Raw genomic sequence first — 23,195 nt, forward strand, 5'->3', positions numbered from 1 at the left:
TGATTTTATATCATTGATGCTTTATTTCTGTGAGTTTCCTGTTCAGGGTATAGGAAGCGAGATGGGCGTATGATCGATTAGGAATATCTTCTCATGGTGTCCTCTATCCATTGGGTGTATCTGCATATTGCCGTGAAGACAACGGGGTTCAGGGATGGAGTCGAAGGTCCCCGGGACACTAGGCCTCGCAGGGCGCCGTTGCACACCAGTGGTCCCCCTGAGTCCCCCTGGACGGGAGAGAGAGAGCAGATTAGTTTTGGCTTCAGAGCAACCAGCACCGAGGTCTCCTACACCCCATGGTGATGGGGTCTTGGTCCTGCCAGACCACAGTCTTTCACCCTGACCAATGGGAGGACACTCCTTGTCTCTGTGGACCAATGGGAGAGCAGGAATGAAGGCGGTCATGCAGAGGACCAGCCGGGTTTTCTGAAGACATTGACTTGAGTCCCAGCCGAGGGGAACAATCACAGGGAGGGGGGGGGGCTCCCCAGAAGAAAGAGCTTCATCTATTTTCCATCCTCAAAGACTCTTCCCCAAGCCACTGGGAGAGGGAGCATTGTCTCCAGGGAACCTATACACTCCCTTTCCCAGGAGTCGGGGGAAGGGTAGTCCTGGAAACCAGGGGCAGTGGTCCAATTCACAGGGTCCAGTGCACAATGAAAATGCCGACCCCCACATTCAAATGAATGAATTTCAAGGCAGCAAGGGGAGTGAGTGTGTTAGGGCAGGTGTGGGATGGTCCGGGAGTGGGGCGGGGCTCTGTGTCCCAGAACATCTTGCACATTCATGAATCAGGCCTCCCTGTGGGACAAAGGGGAATGCCCTTACTGTTCTTTAGGACACACAGTCCTGTACCATCACCTGTGTGTGCGTGTCTGTGTGTGTGTGTGTGTGTGTGTGTGTGTGTGTGTGTGTCTGTCTCCCTCTCTCCCTCCAATCCTCATCCAAGAATATGTTTGTACTGATTTTACAGAGAGAGGAAGGGAGAGAGAGAACCATGGATGTGAGAGAAAAGCATTGATCGTTTGCCTCCCATAAGTGCTCTGACTGGATGGATGGAACCCACAACCTTTTGGTGAGCAAAAAAAAAAATGCTCAGATCAGCTGAGGTGCCCGGCCAGGGCCACACCCCTCTTTTAACACACTCCATCCCCCTGCTGCTGAAAGCTGAGAGTGCAGATGTGAGCAAAGAGATTGGGGATGGGGAGAGAAACAGAGAGGGGTAGAGACAAGCATAGAGGGAAGAAAGGGAAGGAGGAGGGGGGCAGAGACGCAGAAATGTTGTGGATGCAGAAAGAGGCGGAGATGGAGAAAACGAGTGACAGGCAGAACACTGAGAGAGGGAGAGGGAGGGGGGAGAGACAGAGAGAGAGAGAGAGAGAGAGAGAGAGAGAGAGAGAGAGAGAAAATGAGGTGTAAAGAGAGATGAGGGGAGGTGATTCTCAGAGAGGAGGATACAGAGATGGGGAAGGGGGAACAAAGAGGAGGGGGGTTCCTTTTCCTGGAACCAGGGCCAGGTACAAAGATAACAACCAAGCTATTTGCTTGGGGGGGCGGGGGGCAACTCAGGGTTTGCAATGAGTATTTTAATGCAATCCCTTAAATATTAAAATGCGTATGAAAAATCCATGACAAACAGGTTATCCCAACTTCAGACAAACACAGGGTTCCTGCCTTGCTGTGCTGGACCAGATTAGAGCCAGAAGCGATGGGAAAATCCAGTCAAAACAGATTGCTTTCTGCTGAAATTCCTGATATTCTGTTGATCATGGATTTTGTTTAATAGATTCTACTTTTAATCATTCCATTAGAATATAATTTATGTCAGTGACTGAGCGCTTGGCATCCCCTAAAAGTCTGTGCCTGTAGCCGGTTCCTCACTCCCCTTCCCCAAGTCCCAGCCCCATGTTTTTTTACTCCAGTTCCTCCCCTTGGACTGTGTGCCCACCCCCAGCTTCCAGGGGCTCCCACGCTGACCCGGGCAGAGGACTGAGTAGAGAGGGTCAGAAAAGTGGGGTGTGCCCGGCCAGGTGTGGCTCAGCAGTTGAGCATAGCAGTTGAGGTCACCAGTTCGATTCCTGGTCAGGACACATGCCCAAGTTGCAGGCTCAGCCCCAGGGTGGGGCATGCAGGAGGCAGCCGATCCATGATTCTCTTTCATCATTGATGTTTCTATCTCTCTCTCCCTCTCCCTTCCTCTCTGAAATCAAGAAAAATATATTTTTTTAAAAAAAAAAGAAGAAGAAATGTGAGGCGTGTGGGGGTGCGAGGGGGAACCCAGCACCAGGGTCAGCCCGTGGTGGGGATTCTGGATGGTGGGGAAGACGGGCCCTGTGCTGAGAGGAAGCAGGACCAGGGCAGGGGCGGGCTGGCTCTTACCACGTAGGCGTTGGTGTTGCTGGTGTGGGTGCCACCGCAGACCATGTAATGCCTCTTCAGGTACAGGAAGTGCCTCCGGCAGTCCTCCAGGCGGATGATGGTGACATTTGTGCACATGAGCTCTGATGGATAGGTCTCTGGAGGAGGAGAGAGGGGACAGTCGGAGGCCTGGTCTGCAAGCCCGCACCTGCTAAGGGGACCCTGAGAGAGGGCGACCGGAGGGGCTCAATGCCAGGGCCGTGCAAAGGACCCAGTCCTCTGACTCGAGGTCAGATGGAGGAAGGGCCTTGCATCTGGCACTCCTGGGTCTGAAGAAGAAGATGAGGAGGGGTCGATAGTCCTGGCTTTGAGGGAGGGAGGAGGGTGCTGGGTGTCAGGGCCCTTGGTCTGAGGAATGAAGGGGGCTGGGGGGCTGGGCTCTTGTGTGTCAGATGGAGGAGGCAGCTGGGGGCCTGGAGACTTGGGTCCGCAGGCGGAGGCCCCTGGGGCCAGTACTCCCATGTCTGAGGGAGGAGGGGCTAGAACCTGGACACGCCCAGGCCTCTGCAGATCCAGCTGCGGGACAGAAGTCTGTGGTCTGAGCGAGGAGGTCACTAAGATCCTGGACGCCAGCAGGGATGGGGTGGAAACCTGTGTGTGTGTGTGTGTGTGTGTGTGTGTGTGTGTGTGTGTGTGTGTGTGTTGTGGCTTCCGGATCGAGGGGAGGAGCCCCCAGAAGCCGGGACTCCTGGATCTGAGGGAGGCGGGAGCCAGGGTGTGGAGACTCTGGTTCTGAGAAGGAGGGGGCTTGAAGCCTGGTGGACTGTGTCTCAGGTAGGAGGGGGCCTGGATTCCAGCTTCCTGGACATGACTTAGGACAGGGCTGGGGATCTAGACGCCTTGGTCTCTGGGAGGAGGGACAAGAGGCCTCCTGCGTCTGAGGGAAGGGAACGCTGGAGCCAGGGCTGCGGGGCCCCAGGGGTCCTCTCACCAAAAGGGCTGCCGGTGGTGCTGCCCCAGCCGGAAACCAAGCACGTGGTCCCAGGGCTCGTGCATTTGGGAGAAATGGCGAGTGTCCTCACGGTGGATGACAGCGTGGCCGGGCGGCTCAGCTTCACAAGCATGATGTCATGCACCTTCTTGGCGCCGTCAAACTGGGGGTAGACGAAGGACTCCGTGGCCCTGATCACCTGGGCGTTGGGGTCATTCAACACATCGCTGCCCATTTGCACGTTGTAGGCACTGCGACCACAGAGAGACCCGCGGTGACTGGGGTTGGGGGGGTGGGGGTGGGGGCAGCCCTAGGAAGACAGGGACACACAGAGAAAGGTAGAGAGGGACCCGACGTAAAAGGGGGACAGAGACCCAGAGTATGGTGGCGGGGGGGGGGGGGGGGGGAGAGACACCGGGAGAGGGGCAGGGGCCCAGGAAGAGGGGGAGACACAGACCGAGAGAGAAGCAGGAGCAGAGACGCAGAAAGAGAGCCGCGATCCCCAGGCTCCCGGGCACCTACAGCTGTCGGCAGTGGCCCACGGTGAGCACCCACTGCGCGTGGATCAGCACCCCCGTGCACTGCGTGTCCCTGCCGCGCATCAGGGCCACCTGCCAGGGGTGGAAGCCTCTTGAGCACGGCGCTCCATTAACAATCCTTTCCCCGTTGCCGTGGGCTGGATGGAGACAAGGAGGAAGTGTGGGGAGCAGGCCTCAGGGGAAGGCTGAGGCCACAGCAGATGGATGCCCAGAGACAGTGATGGAGACAGACAGACAGAGAGGCGTGGAGAAGGGCAGAGGCAGACACGGAGCCCAGGGCAGACACAGCTGCAGACGGAGATGGAGAGAGACGGAGGGAGGCTGCTCAGAAGCCCAGGGCACCAGCTGGTCTGGAGGCAGCCCCAGCTTCTGATGAGAGAGACACTGAGGGCGGGAAGCAGCCTGGAGGGCACCCAGAGCCCAGGAGTCAGGAGGGAGCAGGAAGGAAGGGGCACAGCCCAGGGGGCGGGTCTCCATGGGAGGAGGCTGCTGCAGGGGAGGGTCCTGACTCAGGGGCTCCTTGGAGAGAGGGGGCCTGGAAAGGGGAGGTGGGGGACTGTGAGGCCCAAGGTCAAGGGCAGGACTCCCAGGCTGGTCCTCACCTTCTTGTCCAGCAGATCCCAGGGCGAAGGACAGCAGTAGGAGCAGCAGGGGCTGGAGCAGGGGACCTGCCATGTGTCCTGTCTGAGTCTCTGTGGCTGCCACAGAGGAAGGGCCTCCTGTGCTGGGGCTGGAGAGACAGAGAGTTCAGGAAGCAGGACGGGGAGCACCCACTGCTCATGGGTCAGCACACCTGGTCCTTAACCCCTTCCCTCCTCAAACCCAGGCTTCCCAGTCTGTGCCCACGTCCTCCCTCAGACCAGGAGCGCAGTGGAAAAAAAGTCCCCTTCCTCACACTCAGATGTCCAGGCCCCACACTCCCTTGCACTTGGAACCCCAGGGGTTCTGGCTTTCCATCCCTCCACATCCATAACTCAGCATCTCAAATTCCTTTTAGGCAGAAAGATAAAAAAAATAATAATAATTCCTGACCTCCAGCCCCTCACCTATATGTGACTACCAGCAGTTCCGGCTCCTCCTCCTCTCTCTGTAGGAGCAGGAGTCAGCTGCCCACCCAGGTCACCTGCCCCGCCCCACCGGGGACTCCTCCTCACCTGCAGACTCCTCCTCACCTGTAGACTCCTCCTCACTGCAGCTGGGCTCAGGTTGTGTTGGGAGCCAAGCCAACCGCGTCCACTTTTGTGCAGGCTGGCTCTTTTATAACACACCAGTCCCCTGTCCCCTCCCCGCACCCTGCCCCAACCGGCAGGGTCCTAGTGCGCAGGTGCACTCACCTCAGAGACACCCTACCCGCATCTGTTCTTATCTAAAACGCCTCAAGCAGCTAAAGCAACAGGCCCATACTCTACCTCCACCTGCCCTACAGCAGCCACACTCTACCTCCACCGTGACTGCTCACCTGCCTTCTACCTCTACCCGCATCACTTGGCCCGAATTCTACACCCGTCCTCACCAACCAGGACAGGTAAAGGCAAGTCCAGGGTTGGCCCAGCACCTTCTAGCTCCACCATTCCTAGTGGCAGCTACCAGGTGCGGGCCCTGAGGGGCAGGAGCCAGAGTCAAGGACCTGCACAGCTCAGAATTGGAATTCACCCTGGGGTCACCTCTGTGGTCCATTTTCTTGCCTTCACCCCCGCCCCCCTCCTAGGGTTGGCCTGGACCCTACACTCTCACTCTAAGCAGCCGGTGGGAAGTTTTCCAGGCTGAATCCTAGACGTGTCTTTGAGTCTGAACCAAAAAAACCAACCCTTACATGAGGGTATGAATTAAAAAGGGAAGGTTTTCCCCAACTTCACTCAGGAAATGCTTACTGTTATCTCTTACTCTTCTGTCTCATATTACACATAGATTTCTACACATACTGTGTATTTGTAACAAACAATGACCGTAGTAAGTATTCTCTTATGTTAAATTTTATTTACTCAATCATATATCCTGAACATTGTCCTCTGGCTTACAGTTGCATTATTTCTTCTTTATTGATAATGTTGTGTAATACTTCACACTAGGGCACCATTAGGATTCATGTGATTTATTTCACATTGACGTACATTTGAGTAGTTGCCCTTATAATACAATTTCTCGGCACGATCATCTTTGCTCGTTGCATTCATTCAAGAAGGACCCAGTGAGCATTGACGCTGAGCCAGAAACTATTCTGGCCCTTGAGGACCCAGCATCCACAAAAGAGAAACACTGTTTCCCACAGAGGGTCTTGTTCCAATGGGTGGAGCAAGTAGAAAAATAAGAACTTAAGCCCTAGCCAGTTTGGCTCAGTGGATAGAGCGTTGGCCTGCAGACTGAAGGGTCCCAGGTTTGATTCTGGTCAAGGACACATGCCTGGGTTGCTGGACATGCTGGAGGCAGCCAGTCAGTGATTCTCTCATCATTGATGTTTCTACCTCTCTATCCCTCTCCCTTCCTCTCTGAAATCAATAAAAATATATTTTTTTAAAAAAGAAAAATAAGAACTTAAAGTAAGGTGGTTGTCAGGTGGCAGTACATGCTGTGGAGGACAGCAAGAGGAGGAGGGATAGGGAGTGATTGGGTCTCTCCCCCTGAAGCTACAGTGTTTAGGTGAGACCATTACAAGACTCCAGGTGAAGAGGGATCTGAACAAGATCTTGAAGGATGTGGTGGATCCATCATGTAGCTACTTGGGAGCCGGGAGTGAGTCCCCGATAGAGTGAACACATAGGTGAGATGTGATGAGGCACCCCAGGATGCCCTAGGGCAGCTGTGGGCCCACTGGCCGGATCCGGTCCATTTGAAATGAATAAAACTAAAAAAAAAAAAAAAGACCGGATCAGGTCCATTTGAAATGAATAAAACTAAAAAAAAAAAAAAAAGACCGTACCCTTTTATGTAATGATGTTTACTTTGAATTTATATTAGTTCACACAAACACTCCATCCATGCTTTTGTTCCCGCCCTCCGGTCCAGTTTAAGAACCCATTGTGGCCCTCGAGTCAAAAAGTTTGCCCACCCCTGCCCTAGGGGGAAGCTATTTTGACTAGAACGGAATGAGCCAAAGGGAGAAGGGGTCACCTGGGGTCAGAGACAACACGGGACTCAGACCACACAAGGATTGAGGACCAAGGGAGGAGGTTGGTTTTACTTTGAGCGAGATGGGAACCATTGTCGGATTATTACCAGACACCCAACTTCTTCTAATAGTGGAGTTGACACCCCCCACCCCCACTTCTAAATCAGTCCCCAAAATATGACTCATTCACCACCTGAGCCCAGTCCTGACCTCTAACCCAATTCTACCCCTGGCCCATAATTGGTCTCATAATAGACATTGTTGTTGCCTACCCAAACATTCACTCCTTCTGCCATTGATTTACTTGGGATAGCCTGCTGTCCTCCTGTGACCACAAATGAGCTTTTTAAAAATATGTATATTTTTTTATTGATTTTTCTACAGAGAGGAAGGGAGAAGGAGAAGGATAGAGAGTTAGAAACATCGATGAGAGAGAAACATCAATTCAGTTGCTTCCTGCACACTCCCTACTGGGGATGTGCCCACAACCAAGGTACATGCCCATGACCGGAATCGAACCTGGGACCCTTCAGTCCGCAGGCTGACGCTCTATCTGCTGAGCCAAACCCGTCAAGGCCACAAATGGGCTTTACTGCACCAAGCGTGGGAGCCTGTGTCTGCGGTCCAGGGATTGTTTAGAAATGGACATGTGGTGCAGTTCTGGCCAAAGAAGAGTGAAGGGAAGACCACAGGGTTACTTCTGGAAACAGCTCTCTTCTTTCCAAAGCGAGACACGAGAAGCGTTCTCCTTCTCTCTGTTAGTGTCCCTCATGGGTGTAAATTCTGGAAGTGAGGCAGCCTCCTGGAACCATGGAGAGAAGTGGCCATTAGACAAAGCCATAGCCCTGTAGATGGACAAACAGAGAGATGGAGATAGGGTCTTTGATGAGTTGCTGAGATGGTGAATTAACACTCCATGGAGCCCCTTCATCTCCTACCATGTTCAGGTTTCCCTCTGGCTTGGAGGTTTTTCTAACCATATTTTTTTATTGATTTCAGAGAGGAGGGAGAGGTAGAGAAAATAGAAACCATGATGAGAGAGAATCATTGATCGGCTGCCTCCTGCACGCCCCCCACTGGGGATCGAGCCCACAGCCCAGGCATGTGCCCTGACTGGGAATCCAACTGTGACCTCCTGGTTCATAGGTCGATGTTCAACCACGGAGCCACGCTGGGCGAGCTGGTAGGGAGGGGTTTTTTGTTGTTGTTGTTCCTACAACCAAACTCTTTCTTATTTGGGGCTCAATGTTTACTCAAAGTCGCAGGTAAGATGCCAAATCCAATCCCAAACTATGAATGTAACTTTAATGCAAATTAGAATCCCTATGTGGAATCCAAATTAACCAACAAAGCCAACCTGACCTTCAGTGGTAGCTCTTCCTCCAGCCCTTTTCCTACAACCTCTTTCAGACCCAATCATTTATACACTTAGAAAATACATATACAGGCGAGCTATACACCAGGCTGGGCTAGGTGCTGAGGCTATAGTGGCGCTCAATCCTGGACACAAAGAATGCCTTCCTTCAAGGAACTAACAGCCAAGTGTAAAAGGAAAGACAATCACATCACTGATATGCACATGTAAATGTATAACTTTAATGTGTGCTCTGAAGTAACTGTGCAAAGGATTGTGAAAGCACTTCCGGGGGTAGGCAGGGGGGTTGAACCAGGAAGTAACAAATAGTGAGTGTGGGTAGAACAATAAGCATAAACTAGAAAAAATGTAAAGAATTTGCAGGGCGTCATGTAGGGAAAAGAGCAGGCGCAAAGGTCTGAGATGGAAGGCGAGTAAGGACGGAGCTCAGAGAACAGAGGTCAACGGACCCAGAGAATGAAGGACCTTTAGGTCGTGGTGAGTTGAACTTTATGTTGTGGGCGATGATGAACAGCTAGGACTTTGTTCAGAGGAGTCACGTATAGGATTGGTCTTTTCAAAATGTCAATCTGGCTGCTCTATGAAGGAAGGTAAGAAGTGGATGTGGAGTCAGAAAGGGGCCATTGCTATTTCACCATCAAATGAGAGATGATGGTGACTAAGATAAGGCCATTGGGGAGATGGAGATGGTAATAAGGAGATGAATTCAGGATGCGTTCAGGAGGGAAAGTCAACAGGCCACGGCAATGTTTTGAACGGAAGTTGTGGTGAGGAAGATGGCGATGATAGGGCTTCAAAGTCTCTTGCTTGGTGGATACGGTGCCATTCAATGAGAAGACATGGCCAGATCTGATCAAGAGCTCATGGGAGGGTGAGAAACACCGCAGTCCCTGGTTTCAACCATACTCCCAAGTGTAGTCTTGACTTAGAAACAACTCTCAACTCCAATGTTTACACAAGCCCGGGGTCTTAACCTGCAACCTCAATGGTACTCAATCCTAACCCTCAGAATTTCTTTATCCTTGACCGAGTCCAATTTATACCGCAACATGGCACCTACTTCCTGACCGAGCTCCTGACTCCAGATGTCGACTCAAGCCCCAGCTCTCACATCAAGCAACTTGATCATGACTCTTGACTTGAACCCTGAACCCTTGAACATAAGTCAAGCTCAACCTTGACCCAAACACTAGGTGTCACCAGTGTGTCAATTCCAAACCTGATCTCAGGCACAACTCCGACCTTCGGCGGCATTCCTCACGTTCCAGGAAGTCTACTTGGACATCCTTCTAGCACAGAGGTTCTCAACCTGTGGGTCGCGACCCCTTTGGGGGTTGAACAACCCTTTCACAGGGGTCACCTAAGACCATCGGAAAACACATATATCATTACCTATTGTTTTTGTGATGAATCACTATGCTTTCATTATGTTCAATTTGTAACAATGAAATTGGGGGTCACCACAACATGAGGAACTGTATTAAAGGGTTGCAGCATTAGGAAGGTGGAGAACCACTGTTCTAGTAGAATCATCTCCCATTTACATTTGACACCAATCCTAACTCTTTGACCCAAATTCCAGGCCTATTCTCATGGCGAACCTAATTTCTAACTGACATCTCAACATCATTTTTATGCCCAACTCTTACCCCCCAACCGTTCATCACCTCTCTATGCGACCTTCACAAAACTCTAACACAAAGTCTACAAACTAACAACATTCTAACGTTGATCCTATACTGACTAAATAAAGCCAAGCTAAGTTCCCAGACCTACCTCTGAAGACCTTCCTAGCCTCTTAGGTGAACCAATCCCTTCTGTGCTTCAGCCAGTTTGAATGGGGCTCTGACAAGAAGAACATGATCCCCAGTAGGGGGCATGCAGGAGGCAGCCAATCAATGATTCCCTCTCATCATTAATGTTTCTATCTCTCTCTCTCCCTCTCCCTTCCTCTCTGAAATCAATAAAAATATATATTTAAAAAAAAAAAGAATGCCGTTGAAGAGGGCCTGGGACCGAGGCTGGTCTGACCTAAAATGAGAGTCAGACAGGCAGGGACCTGAATCCTGGCTCTGGGGCTCCCTCGTGAATCACACTGCCTCTCTGAGGCGAACCCCAATTTCTTCACTGTGAAGCCAGGTGAGGGGCTACCTGGACTCCCAAGTCCCAGAAAGAGTGCGTTGATGAATGCCCAGACTTTTTTCCAAAATGAGGAGAAGCTGGGTTCTTGACTATGGTCCTGGGACCGGAACCACCTGGGTCTGGACTCCTGGGTCTGGGGGGGCAGGGGTCTGGGAGGCCTGGCTTCTATCTGTTTTATGGGAGCAGGTGTCTTAACCGTCTTTGTGCTGGGAATCCACTGCTGCTGAATTCTACACGGAGAAGAGCGGGGAAAGAGGGCGACCCAAACATTTTCAAGTGCGAGATAAGACGAGGAGAAATGTGAACAAGAATGGCACTACCCGGTAAGACAAACTTAGTAACTAAAAGTAATTACCCGGGATGTTTGGATCGTTAAAAATTTCCCAACTGAGTGGGTCATGGCGGGAAGCCACAGCCCCAGCCCTGTATGGTCAGTTAACTTCACCTCGAGGGAACCCTGTCCATTGTTCTTGTGCATCAGGAGTAATTATGTATTTTCTCTGTCAGGTGATTGCTCACTTTTCCACACCTGCAGGAGCAAGTACCCGGATACTGGGGGGAAATGGCCCAGGCCCTCAACCCCCTCCACCATCAGACCAACCACTATTTTTAAAAAAATATATTTTATCGATTTTTTACAGAGAGGAAGGGAGAGTAATAAAGAGTTAGAAACATCAATGAGAAACATCGATCAGCTGACTCCTGCACACCTCCCACTGGGGATGTGCCCCAAACCAAGGTACATGCCCTTGACCGGAATCGAACCCGGGACCCTCCAGTCCACAGGCCGACACTCTATCCACCGAGCCAAACTGGTCAGGGCCTAAGCTGTTTCTCATCTCTGCCCGTGTCTTTCCATCCTGAGTGGATCTCATTCTAAACTCTGCTGACGTGGAGGAAACATAACAGCTCCAAAGAGACCCCGTTAAGCAAACCCAGCAGAAACAAAGGCCCCCTTAAGCTTGCTAGGAGAGAGCTTAAGGTAGGGAGGGAGTGCAAGGGGTTTCTGGTGGTTTGTGGTCCTGGAATTTGAGTTCCTGGGGGCGGTTCTTGGGTCTTGATGAATGTCTTCATCACTGGTGCCTGGAAACGGATGGTCAGCGTTCCGAAACCAGCCAGGCGGGGATCGGGTGTGTGTCATTGGTGATTCTGTACCTAATCGATCGGTCTCCGCATGCCTGGTGGCCAGGCGTGTGAGTTCAGGGCTGGGTTAAGCGTCTCTTTGTTCTTGCCTGGTCAACTGAGAACTGCAGCAAAATCTGGGCGAAAACATAAGGCTAAACATACACGTTGGTTAGTCAGTTACATATTCTGTTAGTAAAAGGGTTCGGGGAAAGGACGGAGAAAGGAAGGGAACAGGAGGGGGGGAAAAACATCATATTTTTATTCTACCCTCGCATCCCTTTTGGCATCATTCATAGACTCATGTGGTTCTTGTTTTCGGCCGAATGAGACTCTGAGAGTGTGGGAGGGTTTCCCGGGGAAATTTCTTTCGCAGAAAATGGGCTGTGATACAATGAACGGTCCCCAACGTTCACAGGTTGGCCCTTCTGACTCCTGAGCAGAATGACTTTGCTTAAATTACCTCCCCTTTTTTAAAACCTCCGTGTTCTCATCTACACAAACGAGGAAGACAATGACACTGGCACTTAGGTGAGGAATAGTGACGGGGTCCAACAAGTGACTGACACACCACCCAGAACGCGCAACAAGAAATCGAAGCTGCTTTATTCTCTGGATCGGTGGTCGGCAAACTGCCGCTCGCGAGCCACCTGCGGCTCTTTGGCCCCTTGAGTGTGGCTCTTCCTAAGCCTTAGGAGTACCCTAGTTAAGTTAATAACAATGTACCTACCTAGATAGTTTAAGTTTAAAAAATTTGGCTCTCAAAAGGAATTCCAATCGTGGCACTGTTGATATTTGGCTCTCTTGACTCATGAGTTTGCCGACCACAGCTTTCAAGTGTGCGTGGGTGGTTCCGTTGTATAATTCTTGCCTGCCACCCATTTCTCTTTCATCATTTTTATTTAATCCTTCCATTTGCCTTGAGAAGTAGGTCTGGGGAACTTAGCTTGGATTTACGTAGTCAGTGTAGGGACAACGTTAGTATGTTATTAGTTTGTAGACGTTAGGTTAGGTGATGAAGGGTTGGGGGGTAAGAGTTGGGCATGAAAACAATGTTGAGGTTTCAGGTAGAAATTCGGTTTGGAATGAAAATAGATCTTGGATTTGGGTCAGAGTGTTAGGATTGGAGTCAGATGTAAATGTGAGATGGGTTTACGAGGAGGAAGGTGACATGGACTTCCTGGAATATGAAGGGGGGGGAGGGGAGGAAGTGATGCAAAACTAACGTCCAAGGTGTGCCTGAGGTCGGGCTTTTGGAATTCAGGATATAGTGGCACCTGGTGTTGGGGTCAAGGTTGAGCTTGACTTCTGTTCAGGGATTCAAGGTTCCCAGTCGAGAGTCATGACCAAGTTTGCTTGATGTGAGCGATGGAGTTAAGTAGGTGCCACGCTGAGGTCTGAATTGGTCTTGGTCAAGGATAAAGAAGTACCATTGAGGTTGCAGGTAAAGACACGGGCTTGTGTAAAGTTTGGAGTTGGGAGCTGTGTCCAGTGAAGACTGGATTTGGAATTATGGTTGAAATCAGGGACTGCAGTGTTTCTCACCCTCTCGTGAGCTCTTGATCGGATCTGGCCATGCCTTCTCGTTGAATGGCACCGTCTGCATCAAGCAGGAGACCTTGAAGCCCCAACATCTCCATCTCCCTCACCACAACTTCCATTCAATCCATCGCGGTGGCCTCTTGATTTTCCCTCCTAAATACACCTTGAATCCATCCCCTTATTGCCATCTCCATCTCCCCAGTGGCCTCATCTTAGTCACCATCATCTCTCGTTTGGAATATAGCAATGGCCCCTTCATGATTGTACATCCACTCCGAATATTTTTCATAGAGCAGCCAGATCGATATTTTGAAAATACAAATGTTTTATGTCACTCCTCTGAACAAAGTCCAAGTGATTCATCATCGTCCATAAGATAAAGTCCAACTCACCAGGACCCACAAGGTCCTTCACTCTCTGAGTTCCATCCATGGTCGCCTTCTACCCCAGGACCTTTGCACCTGCTGTTTTCCCTACCTGATGCCCTGCAAGTCCTTTACTTTTTTTTTTTTTTTTTTTTTTTTAGTGTATGCTTATTGTTCCTCCCTCTCTCGCTATTTGTTGCTTCTTGGTTCAAAATCCCCCTGGAAGTGCTTTCAGAATCCTTTGCGCATTTACTTCAGAGCACACATTAAACTTGTAAATTTACATTTGCATATCAGTGATTTGATTATTTTCCTTTTACATTTGACTGTATTTTGAGGGAAAGGACTCTGTGTGTCCTGACTTGAGCACCACTGAATCCTCAGCACCGATCCCAGCCTGGTATATAGTTGGTGCTCGATATGAATTTCATGGGTACATAAAGGATTGGGTCTGAGAGGAGGTCTGGAGAATGAGCTACGCCTGGGACTAGGATTGGGTTTATTGGTTAATTTGGATTCCACCTGGAGACTCTAGTTAGAATTAGATTTACATTCATGGTTTCTGATTGGATTTGGGACGTAAGGTGAAATTTGGACTCGACCTTGAGGTCTCAGTAAGGAAGAGTTTGGCTATGGGAACCAAAAAAAAAGAAAAAAGAAATCTTTAAATTAGGAAGGAAGCCTTAAAAATGACATAAAATGAAGGGGCTCCATGGAGCATTCATTCTCCAGTTCAACCCCCTCACGGGATACTCAGAGTTAGGATGTGGGGTCTAGGCCACCCCTGAGAGGGCACAAGAGTGAGAAAAAACAATCCTAGACGCTCTAGCCGGTTTGGCTCAGTGAATTGAGCGTTGGCCTGCAGACCAGCGGGTCCCGGGTTTGATTCCGGTCAAGGGCACGTACCTAGGTTGCAGGCTCCTCCTGGCCTGGGCCCTGGTCGAGGCACGTGCAAGAGGCAAACGATGTCTTTCTCTCACATCGATGTTTCTCTCTGACATCCTCTCTCTCTTCCACTCCCTCTAAAAAGATCAATGGAGAAATATCCTTGGGTGAGTATTAACCAAAAAAATAATAACAAGAAAGAAAGAAAGAAAGAAAGAAAGAAAGAAAGAAAGAAAAAAAGAAAGAAAGAAAGAAAGAAGAAGAGGGAGACCCGGGACAAAATCCATTCCCTGAGCTGTGCAGGTCCTTGATGCCTGCTCCTGCCCCTCAGCGCCAGCACCGGTCCCTCCCGTGGCACCTGCCACCAGGAACAGTGGCGCTAGAATGTGCTGGGGCCAGACCCCTGGGTACTGTCCCACCCCGTCCTCGAGGGGTGCGAGTGGCGGCCGTGCGGGCCTATGGCTTTAGCTGCCTCCCGGATTCCGGAAGAGCAAGTGCAGGGAGAAGTGTCCCAGAATTCCAGGGACACTAATTGCACCTGAATTCCAGGTCCCTGGGGGTTGGGGCGGGGCAAGTGAGCTATAAGAGGGCCACGCTGCACAGGGCTGGACACGGCTGACTTCCCACCCGCTCTGGAGCGCCCTGCAGGTGAGAAAAGTTGCTTCTGTGGGGAGGCAGGTGTGTCTGGATGGAGGTGGGTCCGAGGCCTGCACCTTCGGTTCTGAGAAGGAGGGGCTTGAGGTCTGGACTCTTTGGTCTTTAACCTAAAAAGAAATTGTGATAAGGAATTGGGGGGGGGGCGGGAATAGGAAGCCAGATTTCTGGGTTCAGAGTGAAAGGGAGTCTTGGGCCTGGACTTCTGAGTCTGAGGAAGGATGGGTTTGAGGAACTGGACTAGGGCTCCTGGGTCTGAGGGAGGAGGTGGGTGCAGACTGGGGCTCCTGGGTCTGAGGGAGGAGGTGGATACAGACTGGGGCTCCTGGGTCTGAGGGAGGAGGTGGGTGCAGACTGGGGCTCCTGGGTCTGAGGGAGGAGGTGGGTACAGACTGGGGCTCCTGGGTCTGAGGGAGGAGGTGGGTACAGACTGGGGCTCCTGGGTCTGAGGGAGGAGGTGAGGGGAGACGGGCTCCTGGGTCTGAGGAAGGAGGTTAGGGGAGACTGGGGCTCCTGGGTCTGAGGGAGGAGGTGAGGGGAGACGGGCTCCTGGGTCTGAGGGAGGAGGTGGGGGCTCCTGGGTCTGAGCAAAGAGAAGGGACCTGGAGACCAGGAGTCCTGCTTCCTGAACTCTCTGTCTTTCCAGCCCCAGCACAGGAGGCCCTTCCTCTGTGGCAGCCACAGAGGCTCAGACAGGACACATGGCAGGTCCCCTGCTCCAGCCCCTGCTGCTCCTACTGCTGTCCTTCACCCTGGGATCTGCTGGACAAGAAGGTGAGGACCAGCCTGGGAGTCCTGACCTTGCCCTGGGGCTCACAGTCCCCCACCTCCCCTCTCCAGGCCCCCTCTCTCCAAGGAGCCCCTGAGTCAGGACCCTCCCTTGCAGCAGCCTCCTCCCATGGAGACCCACCCCCTGGGCTGTGCCCCTTTCTTCCTGCTCCCTCCTGACTCCTGGGCTCTGGGTGCCCTCCAGGCTGCTTCCCGCCCTCAGTGTCTCCCTCATCAGAAGCTGGGGCTGCCTCCAGACCAGCTGCTGCCCTGGGCTTCTGAGCAGCCTCCCTCCGTCTCTCCCCATCTCCATCTGCAGCTGTCTCTGCCCTGGGCCCTGTGTCCGCCTCTGCCCTTCTCCACGCCTCTCTGTCTGTCCCTCTCTCCATCACTGTCTCTGGGCATCCATCCCCTGAGGCCCGCTACCCACGCTCTCCCCACGTCTCCATCCAGCCCACGGAAATGGGGAGAGGATCATTAATGGAGTTCCATGTCCAAGAGGCGCCCAACCCTGGCAGGTGGCCCTGTTTACGGACCGTGGGATCCAGTGTGCAGGGGTGCTAGTCGACAAGGACTGGGTGCTCAGCGTCGCCCACTGTCGCAAGAGGTATGTGGCAGGGGAGCCACAGGGACTCGTTTCTCACTCTGGGTGTCTGTCCCTGCCTCTCTCTCTCTCTCTCTCTCTCTCTATCTTGGTTTTTCTCTGTGTGTCTCTCTCTCCTCCACACTATAGGTCTCTGGCTACCTCTCTCCGGTTCTCTGTCCCCCTCATTCTGGGCCAATGTTCCCCTACCCCAGTGGTCGGCAAACTGCAGCTCGCGAGCCACATGCAGCTCTTTGGCCCCTTGAGTGTGGCTCTTCCACAAAATACCACATGCGGGCGCGCACGTACAGTGCGACTGAAACTTCCATGGCCCACGCACAGAAGTCGGCTTTCGGCCTGGGCGAGTCTATTTTGAAGAAGTGGCGGTGGAAGAAGTGGGGGGTGGACAGATAGAGAGGATGAACGAAAGGAGATGGACGACGAAACAAGTATACGAGACGAGTGTGGATGGGAGAGTCGGAAGGGGTCGACCTCAGCGAACGTACCTCAATCAGATTGAGGATGTTTTTAGCAAAGGCCAGCTTAGGAGCACCCTAACGAAGTTAATAACAATGTACCTACCTATATAGTTTAAGTTTAAAAAATTGGGCTCTCAAAAGAAATTTCAATCGTTGTCCTGTTGATATTTGGCTCCGTTGACGAATGAGCTTGCCAGCCACTGCCCTACCCAGTCGCAGAGTCTCCCTCTCAATGTTACTTTTTTTTTTTTTTTTTCAAGTGAGTATATCGTGCAAATGGGCAGTGATCTTCTGGTTGATGGAAATGCCCAGAGGATCAGGGCCACACAGTCCTTCGTCCACCCCCGGTATATTGACGCGGCCAGACAGGTCCATGACATCATGCTGGTGAAGCTGCGCAGCCCGGCCACGCTCTCGCCCACCGTGAGGACAGCCGGAGTGCCCTCCAGGTGCAAACAGCCTGGGACCAGTTGTACCGTCTCTGGCTGGGGCAGCACCACCGTGGATGTAGGTAAGGCTGCCCCCTGAGGCCCAGGAACAGCCCAGCGCACAGCTCCCTTTTTGTCTAAGACACAGGATACAGGTAACAAACCCAAGATCCCAGACCTTCAAAACCCTCCGCGCCTCAGACCCCGGAGTCCAAGTGACCAGGCCTTTTCCCAGCGGATTGAGGACTCTGCTGTACACCCCCTTTCCCCTTAACCCGTAATCCAGCGGTTCTCAACCTGTGGGTCGCAACCCCTTTGGGGGTCGAACGGCCCTTTCACAGGGGTCGCCTAAGACCATCGGAAAGCACATATATAATGACATATTGTTTTTGTGATGAATCACTATGCTTTCATTATGTTCAATTTGTAACAATGAAAATACATCCTGCGCATCAGATATTTACATTACGATTCATAACAGTAGCAAAATTACAGTGATGAAGTAGCAACGAAAATAATTTTATGGTTGGGGGTCACCACCACAGGCGGAACTGTATTAAAGGGTCGCGGCATCAGGAAGGTTGAGAACCGCTGCCGTCATCCTTGAATCCAAACCTCCATCTTCCGGACCCAGGGGTCCAAGACCCCCAGCCACCTCTCATGCAGACCAAGAATATTTGTCTCTCCTGTGCATCTCCCGATATTTCCAAGTCCAGGACCCAGCCCCTGCCTCCATCAGACACAAGAGTCCTGGCCCCCAGGTGCTTCCTCAGACCCAAGAATCCAGGCCCCCAGCACCCTCCAGGCTCTCACACACACAATGTCTGGCTCCCAGTCGCCTCCTTTTATAGACACAGAAGCCCCAGCCTTTTTCACCCCCAGGCCCATCAGTTTTGGCCTCCCTCAAATCCAAGAGTTCGATCGCTGGGGCCTATTTCTTAACCATAGCATTGAGTCACCCGGCCTCCCCTTATTCAACATCCAGGACCCCCCCCCCCCCTCCCTTACTCTTTTATCAGCACCCAGGGTTCCGGCCACCCAAGCCCCTGACCGCCCCCTAACTCCCCCCACAGTGAGGAACACATCGCAGCTCATGTGCTCCCGCGTCCGCATCCTCTCCTACAAGGACTGCAGGAAGGTTTTCCCGACCATGTTGAGGAGATTCATGCTCTGCGCTGCTCCTCCCGACAGACAGTCCTCCCCCTGCAAAGTGAGTCCCCTCCTCCCCTGCCCTGGGTCCTGTTTCCTCTCAGCCCCGTCTCCCCCTCCATCCACTGTCAGGGGTGGCCTGACCCTGGTGCTGAGCCTTCCCTCACACCTTACCAGCCCCACTTTCCTGGCTCTCTCTACTCAGTTCTCTGCCCGGGTCCGGGTGGGAGCCCACGGGGGCCGGCCTGGCCTTGGGGGTGGGCACAAAGTCCCTAACATGAGTTGGAAAAAGGGGCTAAAATGAGGGTAAGGGCAGTGAGGCACTGGCTGCAAGCATACATTTAAGGGGGCACCAAAAGCTCAGTGACCAGGACAAAATATATAATCTAATGCAATATTTATTTTATTCGGTTTTTTAAATCTTTGTTGTTGGAAGTATTACATATGTCCTCCTTTCCCCCCCCCATCCCCCCTTCCAGCCTGCCGCCACTCTCCACCCCAAGCCTTCACCACCCTATTATCTGTGTCCATGGGTTATGCATATACTAGAGGCTCAGTGTACGACATTCGTGCACTGGGGGGTGGGGGGGTCTCTCAGCCCGGCCTGCATCCTCTCACAGTCTGGGACCCCTCGGGGGATGTCTGCCTGCCGCTGCGCTTGCCAGCCAAGAGCCCAGCTTCTAGCTGAGTGGTGCTCCCCCTGTGGGAACGCACTGACCACCAGGGGGCAGCTCCTGCATTGAGCGTCTGCACCCTGGTGGTCAGTGCGAGTCATAGCTACCAGTCGATTTGCATATTAGGGTTTTATTATGTAGGATGCATACAAGTTCTTTGGTTGATCTCTTCCCACCCACTCACCCTCTCCCGCCTTCCCTCTGAGATTCCGCAGTCTGTTCTGTGCTCCTATGTCTCTGGATCTATTTTGTTCATCAGTTTATTTTGTTCATTAGATTCCACTTATGAGTGAGATCATGTGATGCTTGTATTTCTCTGATTGGCTTATTTCGCTTAGCACAATACTCTCCAGGTCCATCCATGCAGCTGCAAATGATGAGAGTTCTTTCTTTTTTACGGCTTCGTAGTATTCCATTGTGTAGATGTGCCACCTCTTTTTCAATCCACTCATCTGCTGATATTTGGGATATTTGGGCTGCTTCCAAATCTTAGCAATTGTAAATTGTGCTGCTATGAACATAGGGGTGCCTATATTCTTTCTGATGGGTGTTCCTGATTTCTTGGGATATATTCCTAGAAGTGGGATCACTGGGTCAAATGGGAGTTCCATTTTTAATTTTTTTGAGGAAACTCCACACTGTTTTCCATCATGGCTGCACCAGTCTGCATTCCCACCTGCCGTGCATGAGGGTTCCCTTTTCTCCACATCCTCGCCAGCACTTGTCGTTTGTTGATTTGTTGATGATAGCCATTCTGACAGGTGTGAGGTGACACCTCATTGTCATTTTGATTTGCATCTCTCGGATGATTAGTGACTTTGAGCGTGTTTTCCTATGCCTCTTGGCCTGCAGTATGTCCAGTTTGGAGAAGTGTCTATTTAGGTCCTTTGCCCGTTTTTTAACTGGATTGTTTGTCTTCCTTTTGTTAAGTTGTATGAGTTCCCTATATATTTTGGAAATTAGCCCCTTATCAGATGTGTCGTTGGCAAATACGTTCTCACATGCAGTGGATTCCCTTTTCATGTTATCACAATGGTTTCTTTTGCTGTGAGAAGCTTTCTATTTTTATATAATTCTATTTGTTTATTTTCTCCTTAGTTTCCTTTGCCCTAGGACATGTGCCGGTAAATATATTACTATGAGAGATGTGTGAGATTTTCCTGCCTGTTTTCTTCTAGGGTTTTTTATGATTTCGTGACTTACATTTAAGTCTTTGTCCATTTTGAGTTTATTCTTGTGTGTGGTGGAAGTTGGTGTCTAGCTCCATTTTTTTTTTTTTTTTGCATGTACGTGTCCAATTTTCTCAACAGCATTTATTGAAGAGACTGTCTTTACTCCATTGTATGCTCTTGCCTCCTTTGTCACATAGTAATTGAGCATAATGGCTTGGGTTGATTTCTGAGGTCTCTGTTCTGTTCCATTGATCTCTATGCCTGTGCTGGTGCCAGTACCAAGCTGTTTTGATTACAGTGGCTTTCTAGTATAACTTGATATCTGGTATTGTGATTCCTCCAACTTTGTTCTTCTTTCTCAAGATTGCTGTGGCTGTTCAAGGTCTTTTTTGGTTCCATATAAATTTGGGGGGTATTTTTTTCTAGATCTGTGAAATATGCCCTTGGTGTTTTTATAGGGATTGCATTGAATCTATAGATTGCTTTGGGTAGTATAGACATTTTAATGATGTTGATTCTACCAATCCATGAACACAATGTATTCTTCCATCTGTTTATATCTTCCTCTATCTCTTTTTTTCAACGTCCTGTAGTTTTCTGAGTACAGGTCTTTTACCTTCTTGGTTAAGTTTATTCCTCCTAAGTATGTTAACTTTTGTTGTTGCAATGGTAAATGAGATTAGTTTTTTCGTTTCTCTTTCTGAGAGTTCACTCTTGGTGTATAAAAATATCATCGATTTCTGGGTGTTGATTTTGCATCCTGCTACGTTGCTGAATTCATTTATTGAATCTAGTCGTTTTTTGGTGGAGGCTTTAGGGTTTTCTATGCACAATCTCATGCCATCTGCAAATAATAACAGTTTTACTTCCTGCTTTCCAATTTGGATGCCTTTCATTTTTTTCTTCTTGTCTGATCGCTATGGCTAGGATCTAATGCAATATTTAAAAATTACTCTCTGCAAACAAAAAATCCATGTAACAAAATAGAATTTTCAACAAATAGCAGTCCATTGTGACTGGATTTTCCATTTGTCTCCGGCTCCTAATGGTTCATCAAACCACAGTGATGGCCACAACTTTATCTAAAATTAAAATACCCGGTTTGTCATGGATTTTTTTCCAAGGAAATTTGATTTCTAAGGTATTGCATTAAAATACTGTTGCAATCACTGAGATGTTGTGTCCGGAGCTAGTGTCTGGCTTGCTTATATGTCTTTGTACCTGATCCTGGCTCTGGGGAAAGAGGGAGCCTCCTCCTCCTCCTCTTTGTCCCCCCTTCCTCATCTCTGTAACCCCCTCTTGTCCATGAGAATTATCTCCCCTCATCTCTCTTTACACCTCACTTTATTTTGTTTTCCTCTGTATCCTCTCTTTCTCTCTCTCCCTCTCGTTCTGCCTCTGTTACTCTTTCTATTTTCTCCATCTCTTCCTCTTTCCTTACCCCCAATACTTCTGCTTCTCTGTCCCCTTCTTACTTTCCCTTTCTTCTCTCCACCCTTCTCTCCCTTTCTCTCTGACTGTTGGCCTCTTTGTATTCCCACTCTCCTCCTTCACATGTTCACGCTCAGCTTTCCAGGGTCAACAAGATGGTGCATCTTGGGAATCGGAGTGTTTTTGAAGAATGGGGGTGGTGCTCCCTGTCTCCCCAACCCCCTCAGTGAAAGCTGATTCATGAATGGACAAGCTGTGCAGGGACACAGAGCCCTGCGCTTGAGAGCATATCACACTTGGTTTAACGTATTTTTTCTGCTGTGTTAAAACTCATATACTTGAACGTGGCGGCCCCATTTTCATTTGCACTGGCCCTTTGAATTGGGTCATTGATCCTGCACCTCGTTTCCAGGACAACCCTGGCCCACATCCCAGAGAAAGAAAATGTGTTGATTTCCTGGAGATAATGCACCTTCTCCCAGTGGCTTGGCAAAGCATCCCTTACCATCCTATATAATAAAAGCCTAATATGCAAATCGACCTAACGGTAGAATGATCGGTGGCTATGATGCACACTGACCACCAGGGGGCAGATACTCAATGCAGGAGCTGCCCCCTGGTGGTCAGTGCGCTCCCACAGGGGGATCATTGCTCAGCCAGAAGCCCTGAGCATGCCTAAGCCATCAGTTGGACATCCCCCGAGGGCTCCCAGGCTGTGAGAGGGCACAGGCTGGGCTGAGGGACCCCCTCCCTGAGTGCACAAATTTTGTGCACTGGGCCTCTAGTGGAAAATAAATGGGGCTCTGACTTCCTGAAAGCCCCACCCCCTCCCTGTAATTGGCCAGGACTCAAGCCAATGTCTTCAGAAAACCTGGTTGATCCTCTCCAGGATAGCATCCATTCCTGCTCTCCCATTGGTCTACAGAGACAATGAGTCTCTTCCCATTGGCCAGGGCAGAAGGCTGTATTCTGGCAGGACAAAGACTTGATAACTACAAGGTAAATGAGACTTCAGGGATGGTTGCTCTGAAACGGAAGCTAATCTGCTCTCTCCCCTTCAGGGTGACTCAGGGAGCCCATTGATGTGCGAAGGTTCTCTGCAAGGCCTGGTGTCCACGGGGAATTTCCCTCGTCATCCACCCTTCCACCCAACCTTCTACACTCGTATATGCGCGTACCACAAGTGGATTAGTGATACCATGAAAAGGAATTCCTAATCTCTCCATACTGCCACCTCTCCATCCCTACACCCTAGAACAGTTACTTCACACAAAAAAATAAAGGCATCCATGACTTACAGACATATGTGACTTGACTGTTTTTCAAAGTCATCTTAAAATGTCAACAATATTCTGATTGAACACTAAAATTATCTAAAATCTACTACAATCATCTAAAAAAAAAAAACCCCCAGGACAGGTAAAAATGTGGT

At 50.6% G+C, this 23,195-nt stretch overlaps 2 protein-coding genes across 6 annotated transcripts; one reads left to right on the forward strand and one right to left on the reverse strand.

Annotated features, from left to right (window-relative positions):
- On the reverse strand, positions 1-5,347 carry LOC118649295 (kallikrein-7-like). Of its 5 annotated transcripts, XM_036296199.1 has the most exons (7): positions 5,043-5,347; positions 4,784-4,878; positions 4,491-4,618; positions 3,872-4,025; positions 3,350-3,600; positions 2,380-2,516; positions 1-227 (listed from the first exon to the last, which is right to left on the reverse strand). In XM_036296199.1, the coding sequence occupies exons 3-7, from the start codon at positions 4,561-4,563 to the stop codon at positions 78-80; spliced, it is 765 nt and encodes a 254-aa protein (XP_036152092.1). In that variant the 5' UTR covers positions 4,564-4,618; positions 4,784-4,878; positions 5,043-5,347; the 3' UTR covers positions 1-77. The 5 variants fall into 5 exon arrangements, with proteins under 5 accessions (XP_036152092.1, XP_036152094.1, XP_036152091.1 ...); XM_036296201.1 differs by lacking the exon at positions 4,784-4,878 and having other exon boundaries at positions 5,061-5,347; XM_036296198.1 differs by lacking the exon at positions 4,784-4,878.
- Positions 5,348-15,780: 10,433 nt separating this feature from the next.
- LOC118649160 (kallikrein-7-like) lies at positions 15,781-20,042 on the forward strand. Its single transcript, XM_036295958.1, has 5 exons — positions 15,781-15,853; positions 16,301-16,454; positions 17,170-17,420; positions 18,411-18,547; positions 20,013-20,042. Exons 1-5 carry the CDS (start codon positions 15,781-15,783, stop codon positions 20,040-20,042), a joined length of 645 nt encoding a protein of 214 aa, XP_036151851.1.
- The last annotated feature ends 3,153 nt before the right edge of the window (positions 20,043-23,195 follow it).

Source organism: Myotis myotis, unplaced genomic scaffold, assembly GCF_014108235.1.
Source record: "Myotis myotis isolate mMyoMyo1 unplaced genomic scaffold, mMyoMyo1.p scaffold_m19_p_28, whole genome shotgun sequence".
Classification (NCBI taxonomy): Eukaryota; Metazoa; Chordata; class Mammalia; order Chiroptera; family Vespertilionidae; genus Myotis; species Myotis myotis.

Coding starts and splice junctions, on each gene's coding strand:
- LOC118649295 (XM_036296201.1), bottom strand. CDS start 4,563: ATGGCAGGTCCCCTGCTCCAGCCCCTGCTGCTCCTACTGCTGTCCTTC. Junction 4,026..4,490: donor GGGATCTGCTGGACAAGAAG/GTGAGGACCAGC, acceptor GTCTCCATCCAG/CCCACGGCAACGGGGAAAGG. Junction 2,517..3,349: donor CACCACCGGCAGCCCTTTTG/GTGAGAGGACCC, acceptor CTCCTCCTCCAG/AGACCTATCCATCAGAGCTC.
- LOC118649160 (XM_036295958.1), top strand. CDS start 15,781: ATGGCAGGTCCCCTGCTCCAGCCCCTGCTGCTCCTACTGCTGTCCTTC. Junction 17,421..18,410: donor CAGCACCACCGTGGATGTAG/GTAAGGCTGCCC, acceptor CTCCCCCCACAG/TGAGGAACACATCGCAGCTC. Junction 18,548..20,012: donor GACAGTCCTCCCCCTGCAAA/GTGAGTCCCCTC, acceptor CTTGGCCTGCAG/TATGTCCAGTTTGGAGAAGT.